At 47.5% G+C, this 14,636-nt stretch overlaps 1 protein-coding gene across 3 annotated transcripts; it reads left to right on the top strand.

Moving 5' to 3' along the window:
• The first annotated feature begins 7,665 nt into the window (after positions 1 to 7,665).
• FIS1 (fission, mitochondrial 1) lies at positions 7,666 to 14,631 on the top strand. 3 transcript variants are annotated; one of them, XM_028109948.2, is made up of 5 exons: positions 7,666 to 8,056; positions 11,761 to 11,893; positions 13,312 to 13,388; positions 13,880 to 13,985; positions 14,326 to 14,631. In XM_028109948.2, the coding sequence occupies exons 1-5, from the start codon at positions 7,967 to 7,969 to the stop codon at positions 14,421 to 14,423; spliced, it is 504 nt and encodes a 167-aa protein (XP_027965749.1). In that variant the 5' UTR covers positions 7,666 to 7,966; the 3' UTR covers positions 14,424 to 14,631. The 3 variants fall into 3 exon arrangements, with proteins under 3 accessions (XP_027965749.1, XP_027965748.1, XP_027965747.1); XM_028109947.2 differs by lacking the exon at positions 7,666 to 8,056 and adding an exon at positions 10,688 to 10,828 and having other exon boundaries at positions 13,922 to 13,985; XM_028109946.2 differs by lacking the exon at positions 7,666 to 8,056 and adding an exon at positions 10,689 to 10,828.
• Positions 14,632 to 14,636: the final 5 nt, after the last annotated feature.

Genomic DNA, 14,636 nt, shown 5'->3' on the forward strand with positions numbered 1-14,636 from the left:
TCTGTCTGTCAAATAAATAAATAAAATCTTTTTTAAAAAAAAGAAAGAGAAGTAGGGGGTTATAATTTTGGTAGTGAGTCCAAGTTGGGGAGGGGGGTTTTTGGAAGATTGGCAATGTCCTATTTCTTGACTGGGTGGTGGTTACATAGTGGTTCATTCTATAAAGTCATTGAGCTGTACATTTTTCTGTGTGCACTTTTGCATGCGTATGTTATGCTTCAAAACAAAAAGGTTTTAAAACTGCTTAGCTAAGTGGTATGACTATAATCCATAATAGAGCTTATTTGGTTACCCTGGGAATTCATAACATTGCCTAAAAATGTGAAAACCTGTGATTGGTACCAGCTAGCTCTGTATCTGGGGTCTAGCTGAGAACATTCCAAGTCAGCTGTCAGGCTCAGTGCTAGGCTTTATTTTGTAATTTTCCACTGTGGGGATCAGAAAGAAACTCCACTACCTCCCTACATTATATATGTGTAGCAAATAATAGATACCAACGTGAGTTAGCTTAAGAAAAAAGGAGTATGAACCTTTTCCCAGAATCTACCCAGAAGATTGTAGTTGCTTTCAGGAGGGACTAAAACCAGAATCCAAAAAGACACCAGCCCACGAAGGCACCTCAGGATCTTTCTTGTTAGGTCCTCAGGTTCTCTAGTCCCTGCTTTTCTCTGAAAATCCATTTCATTCTTGTCTCTTTGTAGAGAGATGGTCTCTGTCAGCTTCTCTGTTGCTCTGTTCACAGAGCAGAATAAGGGCTCCCCGCAGTTGCTGAGTTTATATATACTTCAGGCCCAGCCACAGGCAGAGGCTTGTCCCAAGACTAACTATGGTTAAGTCCCAAGACAGAGTGTGGTTGGCTCCTCCTCACCCAAAAACGGTGGGCCATCCAAGTATATGGTGCCATTTTTCAAAGAAAAGACATAATGATGAACTGGGCAGATGGTCCAAAAAAGAGTCTGCTACAGAGATCAGTCATCTCCCAAATGGTGATAGAATTGCACACACCACACACTCAGATGTTTTTTAAAAAGTAATTGTCCTTATATTTCAGAGAGTCGGGGAAAGAAAATGTCTGGCCTCTAAACTAAGGGTTGCTTCTGCCCACCTGCCACGGTCGATTCCGGCCACCCACCCCGATAGGTTTCTTATTTAAATTAAGGAATTACTTAAGATTTTAAAATTAAATCGCTGTCAGAGGAGAAATCCACAAAGAGAGACTGTACTTCTCAGTAAATTAGGGATAATTAGCATGTATAAAACCAATTCACAAGGAGCAGAGGTCAAATTCAACAGACCAACCTGGCCTTAGACCTGTTTTGTTGGGCTTACCATGGTGTTAGCCTAAAATTTGAGTGCCAAACACAGAGGCTGCCCACGTGCCCTCCAGATCCCCATGAGCTGCCCTGCTCCTCCCTTATTAACCGCGACCCGACCCTACGGATGAACAATTGTTAAAAAATAATTAAAGGAGACAATTGAGGTGATACAGACTTCATTTAACGCTTGAAGACGTAAACTGCAAAATGGAGTGGATGACAGAAAGCTTTGATAAGATAAAGAGTAAAGAATGAGGAAGAGAAAGAAAATATTTGATTGGCTGGGGCCATCTAGTCAGCCTGGCTTGGGGTGAGTTGGCGTGGCATTTGGGGATTGGCTGATTGCATCGACTGTGTTCCTGAGCATTTACAGGGACGTAGAAGCTATATAAGTTTCAATGTGCTTCAGGAACAGCATGAGCAGGAAGGGCTCCATCTTGGGCCTAGAAAGTTATCTCAATGCAATCTTTTTTTTTTTTTTTTAAGATTTTATCTATTTATTTGAGAGAGAGAGAGAGAGCATGAGCTGGGGGTGTGGAACAGAAGGAAAGGGAGAAGCAAGCTCTTCATTGATCAGGGAGCCCAAAACAGGGCTCAATCCCAGGATCCTGAGATCATGACCTGACGCTTAACTGATTTAGCCACCCAGGCGCCCCTCGATGCAATCTTATTACCAATAGATTCTAAAAGCATTGGTGTTTGTGACTTCTGATCAATTTACATAATTAAATGGTCAATGATTCGATCTCTCTTAATCTATTAAGTAACTAAATCTACTGAAATGCAACACAGTCTAAGTAATTCTAGGCCAATTAGCTTAAAATCAGTTGCCTAAAGATAATTCACTTAAAGCCAATGGTTTAGTCAATCTATTAATACATCTACTTATAATCAATCATCTAACATCTTATTTTCCCCAGCTTTATGGAGATATAATCGACATATACCATCTTGTAAGCTTAAGGTGTACAACGTGATGATTCAGGACAAGTATATATTGTGAAATGATCACAGTGAGGTTAGTTAATATGTCCATCACCTCACATAATTACCAATTTGTGTGTATATGTGGTGAGAGCACTTAAGCTTTCCTCTTTGAGTAACTTTAAGCATATCACACTGTGTTGTGAACTATAGTCAGCATATTTTACAGTAGATTCCCAGAATTTATTCATCTTATACCCGGAAGTTTGTACCCTTTGACCAACATTTCCCCATGTCCCCTACCTCCAGCCCTGGCAACCACCATTCTGCTGTTTCTATGAATTCAGCTTTTTTAGATCCCACATATAAGTGAAATCATACAACATTTCCTTTGTCTGCTTATTTCACTTAGCATAATGCCCTCAAGTTCCATCCATGTTGTCCCCAGATGGCAGGATTTCCTTCTTTTTAAGGCTGAATAATTAATATTCCATTGTGTGTGTGTATCACATTTTATCTACTCATCCACCGAGGGACGCTTAGGTCATTTCCATGTCGTGGCTGTTGGAAATAATGCTAGAAGCACATGGGACTGCAGATATGTCTTCGAGGTAGTGATTTCATTTCCTTTGGATATATACCCAGAATTGGGATTGCCAGGTAATCTGGTAGTTCTATTTTTAATATTTTGAGGAATTTTCATACTTTTTCCATAGCTGCTGCCCCACGTTACATTCCACCAACAGTGCACAGGGGCTCCCTTTCCTCCACATCTTGGCTGGCACTTGTTATTGCTTGTCTTTTGAATAATAGCCATTTTAATAGGTGCAAGACGAGATCTTGTGATTTCGATTTTCATTTCCCTGATGATTAGCGATGCCGAGCACCTTTTCGTGTACCTATTGGCCATTTGCATGTCTTCTTTAGAAAAATGTCTATTCAGGTCCTTGGCCATTTTTAAATCGAATCACTTGTGTTTTTGCTCTTGAGTTATAAGAGTTCTTTATATATTTTGGAGATTAACCCCTTCTCAGATACATGATTTGCAAATATTTTCTTTCCCATTCCATCAATTGCCTTTTCATTTTGTGGATTGTTTCTTTTGTGGCTCAAAAGCCTTTTGGTTTGATGTTGGCCCACTTGTTTATTTTTGTTTTGTTGCTTGTGCTTTTGGTGTCATATCCAAAAAATCATTGCCAAGGCAATGTCAAGAAGCTTTCTCCCATCATTTGTCTTAAATAAAATGATTCCTCCTCATTTGAGAATGTTTATGTTTTTACATGCATTTTTTTCTCTTTCCCCTAGTTTTGAGTGTTTCATGGGGTTTTCAGCCAATTCATTAAGTGTATTTCCACCTTAAATTTATATTTTAAGGAGGCACTTATTAGACTAAATGTATTTCATATAGGATATATGGAATTAATTATGCTTTTAGGAATCTTTTTTAGTTTTGCCTACATTTGAATAGCCAAGGATTTTTTTTTCTCAGTTCTATGCGTGAAATCTTTAACAAAGTAAAAAAATAAACAAAACAAAGAGGGGCGCCTGGGTGGCTCAGTCGTTAAGCATCTGCCTTTGGCTCAGGTCCTGGGATCAAGCCCCGCATCGGGCTCCCTGACCAGCGGGAAGCCTGCTTCTCCCTCTCCCACTTCCCCTGCTTGTGTTCCCTCTCTCGCTGTGTCTCTCTCTGTCAAATCAATAAAATCTTTAAAAACAAAACAAAACAAACAGCAGCCACCAAAATACAAAGACATCTAAAAACACAGCAAAGCCAAAAAATCATAACAACAACAAAAACAACAAATCATTTACAAACTCTATCGCAAAATAAATATTTTACATTGGACTAAAATTAAAAGGTCAATATGTTACTGTTTGGCTTGATTGTTAGTCAGGAGATCCTTAGGCAGACTGACCTGCTCCTCTCCAAATCTACTCAATTAATGAAAACATTACTTGTTGGGGCAAATTTTTGGTCACTCACAACCTCCCCTTTTCCTTTGCAGCCCAGTACATGCTCCATTATCTCCTCAACTGACATCAACAAAATGGAACTTAAGCAAATCATAGCTAAATTAAGAGCTGTGGTTGTTGAAGCAATGAATTTTAATTACAACAAAAACTGAAAAGCTGGGGCACCAGGGTGGCTCAGTCGGTTAGGCATCTGACTCTTGATTTCATGATCTCAGAGTTGTGAGATCGAGCCCCGTGTCGGGCTCCACACCCAAGATTCTCTTTCTCCCTCTCCCCCTGCTCTTTCCCCTGCTTGTGTGCTCTCGTTCTCTCTCTCAAAAAACCCAAAAACCAAAAAGCAAAAACAACAACAAAAAACCTTCAAAAACTTCCTGTCTATATGGCAGAATCTTTACCCAGTAAACCCATGTTCCTGTAATTCTTCAGCATGACATTCTGGAAAAAGGGGCCCTGACCCTGGTCCAAGCAACTCCGTTCATCGTTGATGATGTATACAGCCACATTCTGAAAGGTCACTGAGTCCTGAAAGAATTCCTAAAGTCAGTAATCCAGTAGCTCAGAGCTGGACCAGGGCAATGTATAAGGTTGGGGTGAAAGATGCTCTGGTTCTTCTTTTTTTTTTTTTAAAGATTTTATTTATTTATTTGACAGAGAGGGAACACAAGCAGGGGGAGTGGGAGAGGGAGAAGCAGGCTTCCCAGCGAGCAGGGAGCCCGATGCAGGGCTCCTTGCAGGGCTCGATCCCAGGACCCTGGGATCATGACCTGAGCTGAAGGCAGACGCTTAACGACTGAGCCACCCAGGCGCCCCGCTCTGGTTCTTCTTTTGGCAGCTTGAATTCAGTGCTGAATGAAATGAATGAAAACTCACTGACCTGGGAAATTCTCTTGCCCCTTTGTGATTTGTCCTTCTTCTTCTCTTTACCAGATTCTAACACCAAAGTGGCAAATGGCAAAGGTGATGTTGTTCCCAGAATAGACAAGCAGGAAAACCACACCTAAATAGTTTAATTTAAGGTTCATCTGTTGTTTGAAAAACAGAAATAAAAACAATCCTCTTTGTCTGTGTCACTGCTCTCCAAAATTCAGTCATTTGCAAGAGGTACCTCAAATAAATGAAATTATTCATCACCCCAAATGAATGATTTTGCAGATAATCACCATCATTGAGAGGTAATATTGTTGGGGTCACTACCATTGAAGCCCTGTCTTTTCCACTTTGGTGGACCAGAAAAATAGTTTAAAGTTATTTTCCATATGCTTACTCCCCCTGCCCCTGCCTATGCCTCATCCTTTAAAAAAATCTCTTCCCATCCTTATTTCACTAGTGAAATTACTCTCTCTAAGCTCACCACAAATAACCAACCTGTGTTGAATCTAGTGGTCTATTTTCGGTCCTTGTCCTATTTAATCTCTTTGCAACTTTTAAAATAATTGCCCACTGGTATCGACTGAAATCTCTCTTGGCTCTCAGGACACCAGCCTTCCTGGACTTCCTTTTAGCAGCTCCTAGGTCCATTTCTCATGCTCCTTGTCTCTTTTTTCTTCTGCCTACTTCTGAAAGGTTTTCTGGTCCCTGGAGTTCTGGCTTCTATTTGTACAATCTCTATCTACATGCTCTTCCTTCTACGTATTTAGAAGAAGTAGAGAATGGTTCACCCCCACCTTTTTTTTTTTTTTAAGATTTTATTTATTTGACAGAGAAAGAGAATACACAAGTAGGCAGAGCAGCAGGCAGAGGGAGAGGGAGAAGCAGGCTCTCCCACTGCACAGGGAGCTGGATGTGGGGCTCGATCCCAGGGCCCAGGGATCACGACCTGAGCCGAAGGCAGACGCTTAATGACTGAGCCACCCAGGCGCCCCAGAGTGGTTCACCCTTACACCGAGCTGGAAACCTGGATGCAGTCATGGAGTCCTCTCGCTCCCTCATTTTCCATATCCATTTTGGCCACCAAGTTCTGTCCATTTTATCAGAGAAAACTTTCCTCCTCCTATTATTTTCCCGTTACTTTCAGGGCCAGTGTCTTAGCCTAAATCTTTGCTGATTCTAGCCTGACCTATCACCATGTCTTTTACACCGGCCTCTCTGCCCCTCGGAACAGCCTCCACGCTACAGTCACAAGATTTGCAGTTATGATACATACAGCAGATCCTGCCCTTCTTTTAAAGGCATTTTCTCTGCCTAAAAAATGAAGTGTAAGCATCACTGCGTGGCTTGCAGGGTCTCTATGATTTATTCTGCAGCCACCTGTCCTCTATCCTCCCACAACACTTTCCCTCCCACCCCTGGCCCTTTCTTGAGACTACCTAGGGTGCTCCCTGTTCCTGGAATGCCTTTTCTCACCTTCACCTGGCATTCCTATTCTTCAAGATTCTGGTTCAAAGGTCAACTCACGTTTCTTCCCTGAAGACTTTTCTAGCACTCACTTCAGGCCAGGGGAGTTACCCCTTCTCGAACTGCCCTTTGGCAATCCATTTGAATGGTAATGACAGCTTAACTTTTCTAGAATGTTTATTAGGTGCGCCAAGTTCTTTACTTTCATCATCTCACATTTCCCTCATTATAAGAGATTCACTAGGAAGGCATTAGTATTTTTATCCTGATTTTTCAGCTGAAGTTTAGCTAGATTAAGGCAAACTGACCATGATCACAAATCTATAGACAGTCCGGGCTGTTTTGACTTTTCCATTATCCACTGGTTCCCAAATTCCAGCGTGCATCAGAATTACCCATTGGGCTTGTAGAAACACGTTCTGCCTGCATCCTCCCCCCACCCCACTCCGCAGACTTTCTGATTCAGCAGGTTTAGGAGTGGGGGTCCAGTAATCTGCACTTCCGAACAATTCCCAGGGGCTGCCTATGCTGCCGGTTCTGGGACTGCACTTTCACACCTTTGCTCCTGAAAGCGTCTTAGAGAACGCACAGCATCAGCATCCTCTGGGAGCTTCTTAGAAATGAAACCTCTCCGGCTTCACCCTAGCCCTACTGAATCAGACTCTGCATTTTTAACGATTCCGGGTGATTCGTGTGCACCTTGTTTGTGTGTACCCATCACCCACTTTTGTACCGAGACAGACTCTAAAGGGGACAACGCGTAATTTTAAATTTTAATTTACAGTGAGCGTCTCTGGGGCAAGAGTGACCAGGGAGCACTTCCGTCACCCTAGAGTTACAGAGGCGGGGAGGAGGGGCGGGGAGATGAAGTTGGAGACTCCCAGGCCTCGGCGCCGCCCGCTCCGCCTCCAAGTCGCGCCCTGACCGCCCGCCGCGCCCCGCCCCGGTTTCCGCTCGGCCCCGCCTCCCCGAGGAGGTGGCTGCCGCGCGACACCCACGCGGCGCTCTCCTCCTCCGCACCGCGCCGGCGGCTCCCCGGGTCCTCCGGACCACCGAGCCCTCTTCCTAGAGCAGCCCGGGAGGAGACCCCCCCCCCCCCGACCCCTCGCTTCCTCCGGTGCCAACGTAACCGGCACCCGGAAGTGCAGGCGTCTCCGCAGTTCTTAGAGTCTTCTGTACAGCTCCCGTCGTTACTCTTTCATTCGCGCCGCAGACGATGCTTGGACTCCTGGCCTTTGGCAGAGAGATGAATGAGACCCAGTCCCTGTCCACGTCAAGGACTGCAGGACTGGGTGATCAACTCGGTAGCGCCGAGGAGCTGGAGGCGCGGGGGCCGGATCGAAGGAGTCTGTCCCGGAGGGGGAACGGCCCCCGGGGCTGGCAGTCGCCTGCCCTGTAGGCGCTCCGGTGTTTGGTGAATGGAGAGCATTCCGGGTGGAAGAGAGGCGGCTGCCAGGAAAACGTCTCGCCGTGCAGGATTGAGGGTGCCTGAAGATGAAGCTGGGAAGGTAAGCAGGGGCGACCCTGAAGGGCTTCGTGGGCGTGAGAAGACGTTTAAACAATGTTCTGCGTAGCCCAGACGGTATTTTTAAGCAGGACACTGGAGCTCCGATTTGCACCTTTAAAATACAACTGGCAGCCAGGCTGGGTTTGGAAGAGGGGGAAAAAATCTGACGTATGTATGAAGTATGGTGACAGAATGGAGACAGGGGTGGCCTGACATTCACTTATTCGTTAGCAGTCTTGTCTCTTCCATTGAGGTAACTTGCATGAGAGAAGGACTGTGTCTGTTTAGTTCATTTCGCTTGCTCAGCACTCCGAAGAGCGCCTGGCACACAGTAGGCCCAGAACTAATGTTTGTTGGGTGGCTGAATGAGTCAGTTTGCGGTGGATAGGACTTCCTGATTGGATAGCAAATGAAAGTGGGAGGTAGAGGTGAGCATCGCCAAAGACTAGAACACGAATAGTGGAACCCTGTTTAGGGGGTGTTTGCTGAGCTCTTCTCCCGGGCTGCCCACCAACAAGGTGCTGTAGGGCAAAAGACCAGAGCAGGCTTGCAACTAACCGTGCAGTCAAGGGAGGGGCCCAGGGCCCAGAATGTGCTAACAAGTGGCAGTTCTAGTTCTCAGTCCCACCAACCAAAAATGTCAGTTTCCTTTCTGCCCATTTACAGAACCAAATTTGAGAAGTGCCTGCTTTTTTGTTTTGTTTTGAATATTACAATCCACATGCAAAGAATCCATATGACTGTGACTTTAAGGTTGTTTGTTATTTCATTATATTCATGTATCATCATTTAATAAAACCATTCCCTGGCGCTTTTGTTGTTTGTTTACCTCCACAGATAATGCAGGAATGAATGTCTTCATGTCTTGCTTCAAATTTTTTTTTTTTGCTTTTGTTGAATACTTCCACAGGAGATTACTAGTCAGATAATATTACGTCTTTTAGCTCTTAACTCATTTTCCCTCACTGCTTTCCAAAAAGTTAATAATAGCAACAACAATATCTCTTTAGGCAACACTTATAAATTATATGAGTATCTACTGGTGGTAGGTCCTGAGCTGGGCTCTAGGGGCATAATATGAGCAATATAGCACAGACCCTGCTCTCACGTAGCTTCCAGTCTCGTATGAGAGGGTGGCATTCATCAAGTTATCACACAAGTGTATAATTACAAACCGACAAATGGCGTGAATTAAAAATACTGGCTGCTAGCTAAGATGGTGAAACCAGTATTACAATTTCAGCAGCACTGGTGGTAGTTTGTGGGGTTTCATTTTTAATTTTCCTCTGTACTACCTTCGTTTTAAATTTTCCTGCTGCACTTGAAACAAATGGTTTCCCAGGATTGCTTTGCCTTCTAGCCTTTAAATTAACCTGAGTCGTTCCTCCCTAGTTCATCCTGCTGCTTATGGGAAGTCCTCTATTGTAAACCAGCAAAAAATTACAAATTTAGGCCTGAATTGTTTCAAGATGAATAGCTAGAATGTACTTAGGAACTTGTCCTATCCGCTCCTCTTTATTCTTTAACAGACTCCCCCTATCAAAGTCATTTCAGCTGTTGGAGCTAAGTAGAGAAGACTATCTCTTGCCTACCTGACTCACAAGGCTATTCTGAGAATTAAAAAAAATCAAAAAGGAGCTTTGCAAACATGAAAGGTTTTTGGATGATAATCCCTGCATTTGCACTGCCCTCTTTACTATTGTTCGCTTTATTTCATGTCTATTCAACAAATATTTATTGGACATTGATCTTGTGCCAGGTGCTAGGGATGCAAAGAGACACAAGATCCAGGTTCTACCCTCATGGAACTTACATTGTAATGTGCACTGGAGCACTGTGGGTCAAGGTGAAGAGAATTTGAAAGTCACTACCTACCCAGTCCCATCACTGCACAGCCCAGGTGCCAGAGGACTGAACATTTACGGTCTCCCATGTTTTGACTGCTCCTCGCTGCCCACGACCCACGGCAGATCTTCCCCCTCAGGCACAGAGGAGGCTTTATCTAAGCATTAAAAGATTGGACCTTCTTTGCAAGTAATGGGGTAACAGCTTTTCTTTAAATTCCCATTTAAAGATTTCCACAGTATCCCCTATTCGTATGTACCCCAGTCTCTGGGTGTATGGTTGAGGTCCTGTTGTCAATCCTCTTGTAAGTCAGCAGAGGCCCTAAAAACCTTGGTACCAGTTATGATTTTGTTACAGGCACCGAAAGGTAATGTAGCCTCCGGTTTCCTAGACTTAGAGGGGGGTGGGGCCAGAGGGGAGGTAGGTTTAGACTGGTCCCCCCCCAATTTTAAGATCATGCCGGGTCCTCCACCACCCTCTTTTCTTCAGTTTTTCAGCCCAAGGGCTAATCACCAAGACATAGGCCCAAACTCTGTTAAGTTAGCCTCGGTGGAGGAAGGCACACGCGGGGCACTCGCGAGGACGAACACGGGACATCAAATTGTACTGTAAAGAGGTCCGCAGGTGGGTGGTGAGAGAGGGACCTTTCGGAGCGTGCGCATTAGAGCCCCAATGTGTGCGCTGGCGGCGCAGGGGGGAAGGGGCGGGGCGCCACGGCGGAGAGGGGCGGGCTCGGCATCAGCTGCGTAAGGTGATTGGCTCTGCTATGGGGAAGGGGCCCGCTTCCGCCGGACGACGGAAGTGGCTCTCCAGCCCTGCCCGTAGGCCATGGAGACGGTGGCACAGTAGCGACCTAGGTGTGAGGATTGCAGGGGCGGCGGCCATGGAGGCCGTACTGAACGAGCTGGTGTCTGTGGAAGACCTGCGGGTGAGGCCTGGCCTCGAGGGAGGGAAAGGGAATATTCGGACGGGCGGGTCCCGAGGAGAGTCCGGTTGGGGCCAGACCCTCTACCCAGCATCAGTTTTGCCTAGGGAAGCGGAACTACGGCTCCCGGCATCCTCTGCAGCGTCCGGCCCCTGCCCAGAGGTTCTACTTTGTCCGGTAGCCTAATGGGAATTGTAGTTTTCTGGGCCGCCACGCCCCAGACCCCGGGCCTGCAGTCTGGCGTGGAAAAACTGACAGGTTCTGGGCGCGTGCAGGAGTTAGGAGGTCAGGGTGCGGACATCTTTTTTTTTTTTTCCTTTTTGTTAATGTTCCTTCAGTGGGGGGGGGGGGGGGGATATAGCAACTACCATAAAGATTCTTTCATATATTACTCACAGAATCCGGAACGGTGCTAAGTGTATTGCAGGCCATATCTCAATCTTTGTAGCTCTGTGGGCTACTGTGCGCACTGTGAGGACTGTTTTTATTCCCAATTTGCAGATAAGAAAAGGTCCAGGCCCGACAGGGTGGGGCTGGTTGGGGGAAGCAGCCACCGAAGAGGGACTGCGTGGGTGGTTGTTGAGCAGTTCTGACAGCGTGTTTACTGTTTAGCCACTCGGGGTCAGCTGCCTCGGGAGCAGTGCCTGGAGCCGCCACGAGGCGGCATCTCCGCTCGGTACCACTAGGGGGAGGGAAGCGGACGGGGGTTACCGTCCAAGGAGACAGCCCGTCGCTAAGGAGCAGAATCCCTGGGTCTGGGTCCCAGGGATGAAGCTAGCGGAACCTGGGGTGCCAGATGCCAAGAGCCGCGAGGGAAACGTGGCAGAGACTGGGGCAGATGAGGTGTAACTGGGAATTGGACACGCAGGTCCTGCTAGAGAATGGCGGGCCCCTTCATTTCTAAATGACTCCTCTCCTCTCCTCTCCTATGGCAGAAGTTTGAAAAGAAGTTTCAGTCTGAGAAGGCAGCAGGCTCCGTGTCTAAGAGCACGCAGTTTGAGTATGCCTGGTGCCTGGTGCGAAGCAAGTACAACGATGACATCCGGAAAGGCATCGCCCTGCTGGAGGGTGAGGTGCTAGGCTACCCCGCTCTCCCCTTCCCAGCTGCCAGCCGGATCTGCCCTCTACTGCCATAGCCTCGTTCACTCCCTCCATCTCAAGTGCTGCGATCCTTTTTCTTTTTTTTTTTTTTCTTTCTTTCTTTTTTTAATAATCTTTTAAGTGCTGGGATCCTTTTTCAACACGGGAGCCTGTAATAGTCACCTCGCAGTTATGTCCCTGTAAAGAGCTGCGACAAAGGGCTGCCCCTTAGCCTGGCTTCTCCCAGGGTGCTTTTGGCTAATTACCACCTCTTCCTTGTTCAGCCAGACAGAGTCAGAGCACGGCAGTCCCCGCAGGACTCTGGCAATCTGGCAGCCTGACCATGAGGAGAGTGACTCGTCTGGGGTCACACAGCTAATGAATTCGTGGCCAAATTAGGACCAGAAGCTCCTGTCCTGTGTGTTCTAGACCCTTGCTCTTTGGCCCCACCATGTTGCTTATTCAGCAGCTGTTGAAAACCTTCCATGCGGATGGTGTGGAAGAAATACAGAAGACAGGCCCCCAAACCTGGGAGCAGATGGCGCTGCTTTGATTGGAATCCTATTTCCTATTGGTTTTGGATGGGTCACCATTTGTCAGAGGCCACAATACCTGACCTTTAAATTTCTCTGCCTCCTGGACCCTTTCTCTTGGTCCAGTAATCATGTGTACGCAAAAGCGTACTAGCGAAGGACGGCCATTGTAAATCTATAAAAATAAGAATCTTTTCTAATGCAAATAACTTCACCCTGCATTTGCCCATTTGGCTCATTCAGATTTTTCGGGTTTCCGCTACAGCTGGGCACAGCCATAGATGGGGTCTCTAAGCATTGCCAGTTCTAGTTGAGGAGACAGAACAGACACTTGGGAAGATTGATAAACACCCATGAAACTACCAAATTCTGCATAGCATACAACCGAGCACATAAGCCTCTGGGAAGTCACTGAATTAAGAAAGAATCAGGTCATGTCACTCGGGATGGCTCACAGAAGATGAGCTTTGAGCTGATTTTTTTTTTTTAAGGGGGAGGGAGGGCACACTCACTTGAACACTAGTCTGGGCAGCAAGTGACCGCAGTGAGAACGCGCAGCAGGTGCTAGAAGCGAGGAGAGCTGTCTTTGGCTTCTCCAGCGCCTTGATTTCCTGTCGGTTCACTTAGATGAGCCGGAGCTGACTGCAGTATGGAGACCAGGGTGTTGATCACCGGGTGTCTGGCAGCCTGGGTCCGTGGTGCCCCGGAGGTCTGACAGGGAAGCCACGAGTGGCCGGAGCTGGAAGGGAAGCACAGGACAGTGACTTTCTCCCAGGATCATACAGGGGTTCAGAGAATGGACGGGGTCTCTGGGACACAAGCACCAGGAAAGAAGAGAAGCGGTTTTCACCCTCTTTCCTCCACCCTCCCCAGAGCTGCTGCCCAAAGGGAGCAAAGAGGAGCAGCGGGATTATGTCTTCTACCTGGCTGTGGGGAACTACCGGCTCAAGGTAAGGCAGCGGTGCCACAGCACCCTCTCGTGTCTCTGCCACGGGACAGCCCTGGGCCTCAGGAAGGCCAAGGCGGGTGGTGTTGGGGACAGAGGTGCAAGGATATAGCAGGCTGAGGGAATGTGAGAGAGATTCCAGCTGCCGAGGGTGTGGGGAGCAAGGTGACCTCAGGTTGGGGTGCAGTCCCAAGCCTTGCGTTGTTATCTCCTCCAGCTTATCACCCCCACACAGATGGGGTGGTTTGTGGACTCTACTCCATTGGGTGGGGCTGGAGTCAGGGAGGAGGAGGGGTGGTGGAGGCAGAGGGAGGATCCCCCAGGGCCAGTGAAGGGAAGGCCCTCTGATGGGCAGGAGGAGGGACAGAATACTGAGGGTGTGTGTGTGTGTGTGTGTGTGTGTGTGTGTGTGCGCGCGTGTGCGTGTGTGTATGGGTGTGTGGGTGTATGGGTGTGTGGGTGTATGGGTGTGTGGGATGTTTTCCCCGAGTGCAGGAATATGAGAAGGCATTAAAGTATGTGCGGGGCCTGCTGCAGACTGAGCCCCAGAACAACCAGGCCAAGGAACTGGAACGACTCATTGACAAGGCCATGAAGAAAGGTGAACACTTCTTCTCTGACCTTCTCCACTCCCCACTCTCCTGGGCCCCAGCCGTCCCCGGGCGCCTCTCGGCTCTTGGTTAAGTCCTCTTCCCGCCCCCCCCCCCAAGCCTGGACTGGGCTCTCTGGTCTCCCTTTAAATGACCCCCTCCCTCCGCACCCAAGCACTTCCTGCTCAGTCCCTCAGAAGCCTTCTTTCTCCAAGCCCTGGAGTCCCTCACCTCATGACTCCAGGGGAAGAGGCACATCTTTTGAGGAGCATCGGGCAGGGAGAAAGAAGGTGGTGGGCAGGGTCCCTGTCGGGGCTGGGCTCTTGACGGTCTCCCTTTTCCCTTTCCCAGATGGACTAGTGGGCATGGCCATTGTTGGAGGCATGGCCCTGGGCGTGGCAGGTCTGGCTGGACTCATCGGACTTGCTGTGTCCAAGTCCAAATCCTGAATGAGACTGCACCTCCGCCTCTGCCCAGGGATACGTGGGAGCCTATGGAGGACACTCGAAGAGGGGGGACCCATCCATCCTTGCTCTTTCTTCTACACCCCATCACTGCCCTCTGGCGTTCAGCCTCCTTTCCCCAGAGACGTGTCCAGTAGCCCCAAACCATGTGCTCCGGGATGAGTGTAAATAAAACTGGGCCTTGGCTTGGGAACTGCT

The sequence above is a fragment of the Eumetopias jubatus genome, unplaced genomic scaffold (assembly GCF_037043125.1).
Source record: "Eumetopias jubatus isolate StellerSeaLion01/CBP00866 unplaced genomic scaffold, mEumJub1_p1.0 scaffold_12, whole genome shotgun sequence".
Classification (NCBI taxonomy): Eukaryota; Metazoa; Chordata; class Mammalia; order Carnivora; family Otariidae; genus Eumetopias; species Eumetopias jubatus.